This window comes from Monodon monoceros, unplaced genomic scaffold (assembly GCF_005190385.1).
Source record: "Monodon monoceros isolate NGI ecotype Baffin Bay Population unplaced genomic scaffold, NGI_Narwhal_1 Super_Scaffold_22, whole genome shotgun sequence".
Classification (NCBI taxonomy): domain Eukaryota; kingdom Metazoa; phylum Chordata; class Mammalia; order Artiodactyla; family Monodontidae; genus Monodon; species Monodon monoceros.
The window spans coordinates 57271627-57284656 of NW_021703779.1; the positions used below are offsets into that span (position 1 = coordinate 57271627).

The following is a 13030-nucleotide window of genomic DNA, read 5'->3' on the forward strand; positions in this document are numbered from 1 at the left end:
TTTGCGGTACGCGGGCCTCTGACTGTTGTGGCCTCTCCCGTTGCGGAGCACAGGCTCCGGACGCGCAGGCTTAGCGGCCATGGCTCACGGGCCCAGCCGCTCTGCGGCATGTGGGATCTTCCAGGACCAGGGCACGAACCCGTGTCCCCTGCATCGGCAGGTGGACTCTCAACCACTGCGCCACCGGGGAAGCCCCAGAATATATCTTGAATCCATCCACTTCCTACCACCTTCACTGCCACATAGGTGTGACCCGCTCGCCTGGCCTAGTGCTGCAGCCTCCTTTCTGTGCTCCGTCCTCTACTCTGAATGCACAGCAGCTGGAGGGACCCTGGAAGTGCAGTCCTGACCACATTACTCGGTTACTCTGCTCTGTGTTACTCCTCCGCTGGCTTCATAGCACACCCAGAATGAAGTGAGTGTCAGCACTTTGTTCCCGCCAACGAGACTGCATCACCCAGCTTCCACATACTTCTCTCTGCTTTGCTCACTACTCTGTGGGCTGCTTTCTACCACTTGCTCACACCAGGCTCTAGCCCTCCTTGGAGCCTTAGTTTTGGTCCTGCCTGGGACTTTTTCCCAGGCTCTTTGCACGGCTGACCCCTTCTCGCTCTTCAGGGCTCAGCTCAGAAGTCACCACCTTAGCAAGGCCTCTCTTTACCCCGTCACCCTGGCTCATGTCTTTGCTAGCATTTATAACTGCATAGTTTGTTTCTCTCACACATTGTTCACTGTCTGTTGCGCCTGTGACAATATAAACTCCATGTAGGCTTGGATCAGTTTAGTCTCATTCACTGTTGTGTCCCCAGTGCCTGGCACAAAGTCGATGCTCAATTAATAATAGTAAATGAGTCCATGGGCTTGTTTTACCAGTAAGGCAGAGAGGTGTGGGATTTGGGGATGCTATTTCCTCTTCCCCCACTCCTTCCTCTTTCCCAGACCCAAGGGAGTGGGTGCCCTTGCTCTGAGCAGTAGTGGAAGCGAGGTGTTGTTTGGCTGCACACGCACACTGTCCTTGCTCTCTCCCTGGTCTCCCCGGTTCACCTTGGGTCAGGGAAGAGGTTCCCTGTCTGAGCAGCCCAAGATGCAGAGGGGACTGGAGGAGCCCACATGGGCTCTTGGCAGCCACTCAGGGCCTCGAGCCTGCCGTCCCCCATGGACCTGCCAAAACTGACGCATGGGTCCTCTTGTCCAGCTTGACCCTCCTGTCCTTTCCTTGACCTTCCCCCAACGGCCAACCATGAGCTCCCTGGGCCCCTCCTTCGCTGCAGCCTTTCTCCTGCCTGCCTGCCTCCCCACTTCCTGGGCCCCCTTCTTCTCGCTCAAGGGTCGCTGGCACTGAGTTTCTAACCTGCCACCCTCGACTCATCTTGGCTTTTCTCTGGCATACAGAAGGTTCGTTTCCTGTGGATATTGGCTCTGTGAAGAAGGACCACGGTTTTCTGGACGAGGACTCTTTGGGGGCCTTGTGCAGGTAGGGGTGCTAAGGGCCAGGCCTGGGAGGTCAGGGGCCTGGCTTGGGGCTTCCTCATGGGAAAAAGCAATCCTTGTCCCCTCTGACAGAGGAGGAGCCTGCCTATTAACAAAGCTCATCTGGTGCAGTCACGCTGTTCACTCTGTCTACTGTGTCTGTGACATCCTCACCCACCCAGGCACTAGAAAGCCAAGGTCTAGCCTTGATTCTCTTTTCCCTTCAGTTAGAGCCTCCAAACATTCCTCTGATTTGTCCCCTCTCTACTTGTTTGAGGCCAAACCACGACTTCTTGGATTCATCCTCCTAACTGGCCTTCCTGCCTTCCGGCTCTGCATTCCCCTCCTTGCTGTGATCCGACTTCCCTATAGCCACCAGAGTCAGCTTCCCAGTGTGTACTCGTATGCTTCAAATGTCTCGCTGTCTGCAGGGAGAAGTCCAGAGCTTTTTCAGCATGACACCTGAGGCCTTTTGCAACCTGGCTTTGACTGACCTTATCAGCCTCAGTCCTCCCCTCACACACACACTGGTCTGTTTACTGACCGTTCCCCTCTCTACATTGTCACAGGCTCTTATCGAAGCCTGGTATATGAGTCCCTGTTTCTCTCTCCCTCTGAATCCTATTTCTGTTCTCCAGCAAGTCTTCCCTGACTGCATTCCCCTGCCTTCATGGAAGTTCCTTGTCCCACCCCCTGTGTGCCTGCTGTGCCTTCTGTCTACTCTGTTTTTGAACATGTCCCATCTCTGTAGTGGGTTTTCCCGCATCTATATGTTCCCAGAGGGCAGAGCCCATAATCTCCACAGCATCATGTCTGGCACTGAAACCTTCATGAACACGGGGACTTGGGAGAAGTTTTGATGTCTTGGGCACGCAAAGCAGTGGGTAGCATCTTGGGAGTGTCTTGGCAGGCTGTGCCCTGCAGGCTCGGGGGCTTGGGACCCTTGAGTGAACCCTGCTTTGTTTCCTTGCAGGAGGCTGATGACCTTGAACAGTTGTGCCTCGATGAAACTGGAGGTTCATTTTCAATGCAAGCAGGTGAGTTAGGACAAGAGTAGGCTCTGTGGTCTTGTGGGGAACCCAGGTCAAACAAAAACCACTTATGAAACTAGCTCCAGTGTCCTGTGAGTCTGGGCTGTCTGGAGCAGTGCCTTGCTCCAGCCTGGAAGTGGGGTGTAGGGGGCTGTATGAGGCTGTTGGGCTTTGGTGAGCCTGGTCTCAAAGTTGGGGTGTGAGAATAAGTACCTTGGCCCGCAGCCTTACCCACCCCCCTCAGCCCACCCCTACCTCCTGGACTTACTAATAACCTGACCTAGTGATGGCCGTCCCTCAGGGAAATCCATCTGCCTACACTGCTCTGTGATGGCAAAAATTCCTTGGCTAGGGGCCAGAGACAGAATAATGTGATGGAAAATCATGGCCTATATGGTCTTAGAAGTCAGGATCCCCAACCTCACCCCACAGGGTCTTACCCCACTGAGCCTCATTTTCTCCATCCCTGCAGTGAATTGGGGGTGGCATTAATAGTCTCCAAAGGCCTTTCTGACTCCGCCCATCTGGGATTGTAGAAACGGAGAGGGCTCTTGGTCTGCATGTAGCCCTGGAATGTGGGCCGGATGAACCCATCCTTCCCTGGGGTCAGGCTTTGTGGCTTTTCTCTGGAGCTTTTCCTGCCAGAGTCCTGCCGTCTCCAAGTTGCCAGAGCACTGGCCCGGGAAGCAGGAGACACCTGGCGGCTGGTCCCAGCTTTTCAGTGACCTTGGACAAGCCTCTTCCCGTCTCTGGTCCTCAGTTTCCCCACTTTGCAAATTAGAAAACTAGAAAATCTAAAATCTCCTTTCTAGCTCTGCCATTCTGGGATTCTAATCTAAGAGTATAGGCTAGAGACTCACTGGGAGGCTGCTGAGAGCAGGAGGTTAAGATGCTTGGATTCTAGCCCTGGCCCTGTCACCGACTTACTGCAGACATTGTATGACCTTGGGCAAGTGGCTTCTCATTTGTTTGGGTTTCCCTATCTATAAAATGGGGAAGAATTTGATCGATCAGATGACCACTACCCTCCATCTGGGCTTCCTCCATGACTCCTAGCTTCTTCTGGCAATCCCAGATCCGGTTCCCCCCTCCTAGGACGTGTTCTCAGCCAGAGGGCAGGGCCCTTTGCCCCAAAGTCCCCCAGGAGCTTGGAGGCAGAGAGTGGAGCCCAAGCAAGGGCTCGTGGGCTGGACACCTCTGACCCCACCCTGTGGCGCCCTTCCCAGAATGAAGACTCAGAGGAGGAAGAGCACTGTACCATCAGCAACCACTGGGCCTTCCAGAGAGAAAGTAAGCGCTGGTCTCATGTGGGCTCCTCTGACCTGCTGGCCCCACCGAGCCCTGGCCTGCCAGTGACCTCCAGCTGTGAGAGCGTCCTCACTGAGCTTAGTGCCACCTCCCTGCCAGCCATCACTGTGAGCCTACCACCCGAGCCAGTGGACCTGCCCTTGCTAGGCTGTGCTCCCAGCCCAAGTGGCCGGCCCTTGCTCAGCCCCACTCAGGACCAGGAGACTCCACAAGACAAAGCCAAGAAGCACCGTTCCCGGAGCTTCCTCAAGCACCTTGAGTCTCTGAGGCGGAAGGAAAAGGGTGGCAGCCGGCAAGCAGAGCCAGAGCGTAGTTCAGCCACCTCGGAGAAGGCCACCAAAGCCGCCTCTTTCCGAAGTCGCCGTGGCTTCCTCTACAGGGCCAAGAGCCGGGCGGCCACCTCAGCCAGTGGCAGTGGCACTGAGACCCAGAGGGCCTGGGAGGCCTGGCCTGTGGCCACATTCCAGCGTCCTCAGCGGGCACACTGGGGTGACTGCCTGGTGCACGTGCCCAGGGACCACAAACCAGGCACATTCCCTCGCTCCCTGTCCATTGAGAGCCTGTGCCCTGAGGATGGACATCACCTGGCAGATCGGCAGCCAGGTAGCTGCTGGGGCTATGAAGGGCGCCGGGGCTCCTGTGGCTCCACGGGCAGCCACGCCAGCACCTATGACAACATGCCTGAGCTGTACCCAGCTGAGCCTGTCCTGGCTGGTGCCGAGGCTGAAGAGGAGGAGGAGGGTGGGGACAGCCACACTCACCTGGATGACATCCTCCAGCACGTGTGGGGGCTGCAGCAGCGGGTGGAGCTCTGGTCTCAGGCCATGTACCCAGACCTGGGGCCTGGAGATAAGGAAGAGGAAGAAGAGGAGGAAGCCACTTCATCAGTAGAAATAGCCACCAGTGGAGTGGAAGGCCAGACCGATGAGGCTCGGGCCCAGGGAGAGGCTCCAGCCCTCAGGGAGTCCTCAGCCCTGGGCCAGGCGGATGTCCAGCCAGGGGTCCCGGCTCAGGCTCGGGCCCCAGCTGAGGCTGAACTTCTGGCACTGGCAGAGGCCGGGGCCCCCGGCTTGGCTCAGGATCATGAGCAGGAGGCAAATTCAGGCGGGGAACCCACCTCTGCCTCCAGTCTGTCTGTGGAAGAAGGACACTCCATTTCTGACACTGTGGCCTCCTCCAGTGAGCTGGACAGTAGCGGGAACTCCACAAACGAGACTGAGGCCACAGGGTCCCTGGCTGGACTCCAGGCATCAGCACCCCGTGAACGACGAGATTCAGGTGTTGGGGCCTCACTTACCAGACCCTACAGGTGGGAGTTCAGGGTAGGGTTGGGGCAGGGCTTCTGTTGTCCCTCTCTCTCTCTTTCCCCCATCTCCCTGTCCCTCTCCCTCCCTTCATCTCTTCCCCTACCCCGTTTCTCTCTTCCCTTTCTCTTTCCCTCCTCACTCCCCCAAGCCAATTTCTTCATCACAAGGCGCAGGGGCAAGTTCTTAGGGGCTGAGTGATTGCCAGCTGGAATCCAGTCCCAGAAGAGAAACAGAAAGAGTAATGGGATCAGGAATCTGGAATGTGAGGTTCAGGACCTGCCTCTGCCATGGCCTTGCGCAAACTGTGGCTCCTTTTGGGTCTCAGTTGCCCCATGTGTAAATCAAGGGCATCACAGGAGATGGTCTCTGATCCCCAGCTTCACTATTCTGGGTTTCTCAGAGCAGCCCCTCCACTGCAGTCTTGAAAGGAAGGGGGACTGATACTGTTTGCTGGCACTAGATGGGCCTGAGCTCTGTGCCACCCTTTCTGACAGCATCTGGCCGCTGTGCAGCCCTGGAAACCAAGACTAAGCTTTCTCCACCCTGGGGCCCAGCATCATTGCTGACAGTGGTCCCTTCTCCTTGTACATTTTTTCTTTTGGGGAAAAATAAAAAGACCAGAAGAACACAATTTTACTAAGGTTTACTGAAACCTGCTCCTCTGGCCTTCTCTACCCCCTCACCCCTCACCAGGAAGCTCCGTTGGCACAGCTTCCAGAACTCCCACCGGCCCAGCCTCAACTCAGAGTCGCTGGAGATCAACCGGCAGTTTGCCAGCCAGATCCACCTCTTGCACAAGGGCTCACTGCTGCGGCTCACCGCCTTCATGGAGAAGTACACTGTCCCCCACAAACAGGGCTGGGTCTGGTGAGTCCTGGGCCATGGTGGGCACCAAGCTGCTCATCCAAGTCCTGGATCCCTCTCTGCCCCCACTCCAGGGCCCTGGGAGGGTCACCCTCAGAAGGTGGGTGCAGGCAGGTGGAGCCCCTAGGCCAATGGAGTGGTGGGATGCGCCAGGAGGCTGGAGAGGTCATTGTGGCTCTGGGCGGCAAATGTATGTCTGTGGGGGATGCACATGGGATTCACATGAGTATGTGCCATGAATGAGGAGGGGTGGGGTGGGGGTTGGGATCCCAGGCCCCCCAGCTATACCTCCTCCATCCCAATTTCCATGCTGCCACCAGGGAGATTGTCCTAATATGCATCTTTGGTGGTCACTCTCCTGACAGATACCCTCCTGTGGCTCCCCATTGCCAAAGAATACGGTCCAGTTTCCTTCCCATCATGATCCTTTCACGTTCCAACCCCGCCTCATCTGTCAGGCTCTTTAGTCCGCCATACCCAAGCAACACCACCATACAGGCCAGCAGACTAGTCACCCTTCTCTGAATGCACCATGCTCTTGTTCCTGCCTCTTTGCCTTTGCCCATGCTGTTCTCTCTGCCTGGAATGTCTTTTTCCCATTTATCCCGTGGGACAAGGCCTACAAGGCCTCCCTTAAGAGCCAGCTGAATTTCCACCTTCTCTCTGAAGCCTTCCCTGACCCCCTAGGTACATACAATTCCCCTCCCTCGTGGGTCTTCCCCTAAGTTCTTGGCATACTCCTGGCCACATGCATTGTCACTGCCTGTCAATGCGGTCATCTCCTTGACCAGACTGAGAGCTCCCTGTGTTCCTCTGGGACTCCCTAGGACTGGGCCCAGAGCAGGTGCTCAATGAATGTTGCCTCTGGGGAGATGGCATGTTTCTTACCCTGCTCACCCGCACCTGAGTCCCCCAAGACTGCAGACAGAGTCTCCAAGCTGTGTCTGGGCCTACCCCACCCTTGTTCCTGATCTTTTGTCCCTCCCCCAAACAGGTCAGTGCCCAAGTTCATGAAGAGGAATAAGACACCGGACTACCGGGGTCAGCATGTGTTTGGGGTGCCGCCCCTCATCCATGTGCAGCGCACAGGCCAGCCACTGCCCCAGAGCATTCAGCAAGCCATGCGCTACCTGCGTAGCCAGTGCCTGGACCAGGTGAGGCCTTCTGGGGAGCACGAAGAGAGGTGGTGATGGGAAGGAAGTCCAAGGCTGAGGGATTAGGGAGGGGAGCTGCTCTGGCCTTCCCCCTGGGTTGGGCTGGCCCACCAGAAGCTTTTCCTAGCCTCAGGAAGGCCCAACAGGGATGGACCCAAAGCTCCCTTCTGCCCGGCTCTGTGCCAGCTTTTTTCTGGCCCAGGCGCATTAGCCCCCACCTTCCAGGAGCCCGCCTTAGCCTAGGTCCTCGTTTTCCTACTCATCTCCACTAAAGCCATCTTTCTCCTTGGCCCCAAGGCTATAAACACCCTTCTCTTTGGTTTTGCCATTTCTCTCCTACCCTGCCCAGCAGGAAGCTTGCCAGGCTTGGATGTCTCTGGGGTGGCCTACACTCCTAACACACACGGTCTAGGGCTGGCCTCACAGTCTCCCTCCCACCCCTGCATGTCTCCCTCTCTCCCTCCCCTGCATGGGCCAGGTGGGCATCTTCCGCAAATCCGGGGTGAAGTCCAGGATCCAGAACCTGCGTCAAATGAATGAGACCTCCCCCGACAACGTCTGCTACGAGGGCCAGTCTGCCTATGATGTGGCTGACCTGCTGAAGCAGTATTTCCGGGACCTGCCTGAGCCAATCTTCACCAGCAAGCTCACTACCACTTTCCTACAGATCTACCAGCGTGAGTCGCCTGCACCTATCCTCAGTAACCTGCCAGGTTCTCGGCCTCCCTGAATCCTAGGGCTTGTGGAGGATAAACCTTGTGCAGGCAAGTGTAGCTGCGCCCATGAGCTCAGTGGAAGATTTACTATGCCGAGTTGGAAAGGTCCTTAGAGACCACATTCTATTCCCCAAACCCATTATATGGACTGAGGCCCTGAGGAATGGCAGGGACTTCCCCAAGCTCATGCTTCGCATTACAGCCGGGCTTGGCCTAGCACCCAGAGACCTCCCAGAGTCCACCTTCCCCCTCACCAACTTCCCCTTGGGACCACTGTGCCTTCTGCATTCCTGGAAGCAGGAAGCTTGCTGCCAGCGGCTCTTGGGGAATAAGGAAGCCCTTCTGTCTGCCTTCCTCACAGTCCTCCCCAAGGATCAATGGTTGGCAGCCGCGCAAGCCGCCACCTTGCTGCTCCCCGATGAGAACCGTGAGGTGCTACAGACCCTGCTCTATTTCCTAAGCGACATTGCCTCTGCTGAGGAAAACCAGATGACAGCTGGTAACCTGGCTGTGTGCCTGGCACCTTCCATCTTCCACCTCAACGTCTCCAAGAAGGATAACCCCTCCCCCAGGTGAAACCGGGCAAGGCATGGCAGGGCCAAGCAGGAAGGGTTTGGGCCCCCTTGGCTTTTTGGCCCCGGATGCTTGGCACTGCAGTTCCCAGGCATCACCACAAGGGGCCAGCCTGACTCCTCAGGGGCCCTGGGCTGGTTGGATGGTGTGAAGCAGGGTCTTCAAAAGGGCAGCAGGTTGTTTTGTGTTCAGGACTGGCAAACAGGCTTCTGGGGAGCTTGGCTTGTGCCCTCGTGCCATCCTCTCTTCCTGGCCCTTCCCTCCAGGATCAAGAGCAAACGTAGCCTGGTTGGCCGGCCAGGCGCTAAGGACTTGAGTGAGAACATGGCTGCCACCCAGGGCCTGTCACACATGATCAGTGACTGCAAGAAACTTTTCCAGGTGAGTCACTCTAGGCCATGGTGCCTACTTCCCAGACCCGGCAGAACCAACATGCCTGACCTTTGCACCCTTAGTCAGGGATAGGGCGCATCTTGACACATAATGCTTCAATGTCCTACTTTCAGCTCTTCCCCTACAAAGTTTTTCATCTACCACACCGCAGTAGCCAGGTCTCTCCGCTCCCTTAAAACGAACCTGGCAGACCCCGTGGGCTCTGGGACTGGGCGTCCCTGACTCTGCTGCTTCCCATGGCCCCCAGCCTGGTGTGTGTGTGCTCTCCCAGGTGCCCCAGGACATGGTGCTACAACTGTGTGGCTCCTACAGTGCAGCTGAGCTCAGCCCTCCGGGCCCAGCCCTGGCTGAGCTGCGGCAGGCCCAAGCTTCTGGCATGAGCCTGAGCCTCTACATGGAAGAGAGCATCCAGGAGCTGCTGCGCGATGCCGCTGAGCGCTTCAAGGGCTGGATGAGTGTGCCAGGGCCCCAGAACACGGAGCTGGCTTGCAAGAAGGTGAGGACCACACTGCCCAGGGTGACCATGGGGCCGGGAGAGGGCGGAGTGCAGGCTGTGTGCAGGGATCCTCAAGGAAGGAGCTGCCCCCGCCTGTCTCGCTGTGCTTCCGCCTGATACTTGGAGAATGTCAGCCAGCAGAGCGAGGACCTTAAGGAAGTGAGAAGCAAATGAGACCAGGGCTCTCTCTCTCGGGGAGCACCTGCCGGAATTATCTTCCCAAAAGCCCACTCCAGACATGTCACTACTTTTAGAGCCTCACCTGCCATCCCTACCTGCACTGCAGTCACGCTGAGCTCCTCACGTTTCCACCTTTGTGCTTCCACCCCTGCTGTCCTCCTGCCTGGACCTGCCCCAAGCATTATATTTCCGCAGCCATTTTCAGCCCCAGCTTGATATGCCCCTCCTCCATTCAGAGCCTCCAGTCATACCCCAGGCTGGAGGTGACTTCTCTCTGTCCTTCTCTTGGCACTAGCCATGTTCTTTCTCGGATTCTGATTATAAGTAACACTGCAAGCCCAAGGTTTGCCATGGATGAACCGGTCATAGTAAAAGCTTCTTTACAGGGTCAGGGTGAGAAGCTTGCACAGGGCCTGGCACATGCGAAAGGCTCAGGAAGTGGCGGCTTTTGTTGCCATGCACGTGTTCCGCTTCCCACACTAGACGGGGAGTTCCTTGAGGATGACCACCACATTCAGTTCCAGAAATTCCAAGCACTGTGCCCATTGCTTGGTAGAGCCTAGTAGGCCTCAGAGAATGTGTGTCCTGTCATCTCTTTGTGCTCTTGAGCAGGCGGAGGAGCAGAAATTTGGAAAGGAGAAAGAGGACAGGGAGCGCAGGGCTGGCCTGTCTGGATCTGGCTGGGGTTAGCGGAGTAGTCCTGCCGCCTTCCCTTGTTGGGGGCTGGAGTGAGGGCAGGCCAGGGCCCAGGGGTGGATTGGGAGTTCTCCAGCCCTGACAGCTTCCCCCGTCCCCACTCCTGTGGCTCGCAGGCACCAGACGGGCACCCGCTGTGTGTGTGGAAGGCATCCACAGAAGTGGCTGCCCCTCCGGCCGTGGTGCTACACCGTGTCCTGCGGGAGAGGGCCCTCTGGGATGAGGACCTTCTGCGGGCCCAGGTGTTGGAAGCCCTGATGCCGGGTGTGGAGCTGTACCACTACGTCACCGACAGCATGGCGCCCCATCCCTGCCGCGACTTTGTGGTGCTCCGGTGAGGGGCTTGAGCTGTCACCCTGCTGTACTTGGGGGGACTGAGGAGGTGGGGTGGGAACCGGCGCCAGGAAGCTGAATGTGTGCGTCCCTTCCCCACAGGATGTGGCGCTCTGACCTGCCCCGTGGGGGTTGCCTCCTCGTCTCTCAGTCCCTGGATCCTGAGCAACCCGTGCCGGAGTCGGGGGTGCGGGCCCTGGTGCTCACTTCCCAGTACCTCATGGAACCTTGCGGCCTGGGCCGCTCCCGGCTCACTCACACCTGCCGCGCTGACCTCAGGTACCAGGCCGCCTCAGCCCTGCGCCCCCCCACCTCTACCCCCTGCCCCTGACCCTGGGGAGCAAGTCCTGTCTTCCTTGTCCCTGGCAAGGGCTCCAGGGAAGTACCCACGGCTCATGGCTTCCTGCTTCTGCTTCCCCAGGGGCCGTTCTCCTGACTGGTACAACAAAGTCTTCGGGCACCTGTGTGCCATGGAGGTGGCAAAGATCCGGGATTCCTTCCCGACCCTGCAGGCAGCTGGCCCTGAGACAAAGTTGTGAGCCTTGGCCTGGTCCCAGATTGGCACCACTCAGGCCCCCTGGCACCAGCTCAGTGAGGGGGAATGAGAGCAGAGCAGCCCTCGGATGGATGCTGCTTCCAAGGGTAGAGGCGAGGCCATGCGGTCGCCCTTACTTCCTGAAGCTCCTCCATATGTACAGGGAAGGAAAAGAGAATTTCAGTGTCCTGTCTCCACTCCACCTCCACCCCCAAACCTGTGTTCTGCCCTCCCGAGAGAGAGGAGTCATTTTTGGAGCAGGAAGACGGCTACTGCCCTTCAAGTCCAAGGAGCCACCGGTCAGTCTGAAGCCTTCCCAGCTCCTCCGCCTGCGGGGTGAGGAGGCAGAGGGTAGTGTGTGCTCCTAGCACTCCGCCATTCTGAGAGGCCAAGCCATCCTGTTTGGTGCTAGGGTCCCTTTGAGTTTGGACAGGAGGTTCTGGTAGTGCCTTTGGGCCCAACATTGGTCCTAAACTGGTTTCCGCAGAGAATTTGGACTGGAGTGGATAGGCACAGGGGCAGAGCACAGGGCAGCCCCAGCCACCATGAGCTGTTGGATTTGTGTAAATACGATGCTGAGTTTTATGAGGCTGATTCAAAGAGGAGGCACTGATGGGTCCCAGTAGGTGACATGACGATTTGGGATAGCTTGGGATGTGAGAGTGGGGGGAACCTTCCTTTCTCAGATCTCAAGAGACCAATGAACCAATCTCCCCTGACTCGGGCCCCATACTTTATCTGCCACCCCCTGGGGTCCTGTGTAGCCATTGGCCACGCACTGCCATGTCTAGAGGGTAAACAGCCTCGCTCCCACCACACGGGCTGAGCGAAAGCAGATGGTGGTGAGGAGACACTATCGATGTCCGCGTCGCTTTTCCTGCTCTTCCTGCCTGCGTTAGCAGGCTGATATGACAGTCCCTTCCTCCAGCAGAGACCTGGCCCCTGGTTCAAGCAGCCAGCCAGTCAGATGGAAGGGCATAATGTCATCTCAGCCTGCTGGGGCTTGATCCAAACCTGACCTATCCCACCCACCAACCATCTTGGTTCACGTGCAAAGTCAAATGCCAAACGCCAGCTGGTGCTTTATTATCGTTTTTGGCTGAATAAACTGGAGTGGGATGGGTTCCAGCCAGTCAGTTGTAATGTTTAAACCTATCTATCTATTTTATTTGTATCTGTAAATACTGTACAGTCAGAATATAAAAAATGTATTTGTGTATATATATAGATACATATATACACACACACATCTATATATACACACACGCACACACGCGCGCGCGCACACACACACACACACACACACACACACACACACGTATTCTATCATTAGTGTACCATAATCTGTTGGGTGGGGGCAGGGGTCTGGAAAGCCTCGGCGGGAAGGGCACTTAAGATGAGACAGGGGAGGTGGAGAGCATGGTCCATGTGACCACCCCTAGTGGAACAATAAAGCATTCCTACAGATGCACTCTGTCTGTGTGGTTGTCTTTGCTGAGACGATGGGCCAGGGACAAGAGGCAAATTACGATGCGGTTTCGGTGTTAGGGTCAGAGGTTGTGCGTGTTACCAACGTAGGACTTGAGGGAGGCCGCAGGAGAAATGGGGAAGGGCCTCGGCCTTTCTCTTCGGGAGATGATTGGGGCTGGGAGAGGCAGGATTCTGAGAAGCCAGGGCTTGGGCAGAAGCCGCAAACCCTATTCCCTGACCTGACCAGGTCCTCTATCTGAGCAGCCCCCAACATGACCTCATGCATCCTGACGATAGCCCTATGGAGGGATGCCTTTGCTATGCTGTCCTTTCTTCCCCTGCTGCACATGGCTCAAGCTGAACAATAGAGACCCAGGCTCAAGAGGCTTGGGGACCCTGTTCTACCCGTAAGCCAGCCTGATACAGGTCTCAGTGCCTCAAGGCAGCCCCTGGCCTGGCTCCAGTGGCCGGCAAAGAGAGGCCCCTCGTATAGACTTCCTGCTT

General features: G+C 56.9%; 1 protein-coding gene across 4 annotated transcripts in view; it reads left to right on the forward strand.

Annotated features, from left to right (window-relative positions):
- Positions 1-12516, forward strand: part of STARD8 (StAR related lipid transfer domain containing 8) — a 32512-nt gene extending 19996 nt beyond the window's left edge. The window contains exons 3-15 of one of the 4 annotated variants that reach the window (XM_029240561.1): positions 247-415; positions 1393-1474; positions 2444-2507; positions 3728-5118; positions 5810-5983; positions 6975-7134; positions 7613-7811; positions 8212-8422; positions 8690-8804; positions 9088-9312; positions 10305-10522; positions 10624-10800; positions 10943-12516. In XM_029240561.1, the coding sequence (XP_029096394.1) occupies positions 2451-2507; positions 3728-5118; positions 5810-5983; positions 6975-7134; positions 7613-7811; positions 8212-8422; positions 8690-8804; positions 9088-9312; positions 10305-10522; positions 10624-10800; positions 10943-11060 (3045 nt within the window). In that variant the 5' untranslated portion in view covers positions 247-415; positions 1393-1474; positions 2444-2450 and the 3' untranslated portion in view covers positions 11061-12516. Of the gene's footprint in view, positions 1-67; positions 416-1392; positions 1475-2443; positions 2508-3727; positions 5119-5809; positions 5984-6974; positions 7135-7612; positions 7812-8211; positions 8423-8689; positions 8805-9087; positions 9313-10304; positions 10523-10623; positions 10801-10942 lie in introns of those variants that run through there. The other 3 variants (XM_029240562.1, XM_029240564.1, XM_029240563.1) reach the window with 3 other exon arrangements.
- The last annotated feature ends 514 nt before the right edge of the window (positions 12517-13030 follow it).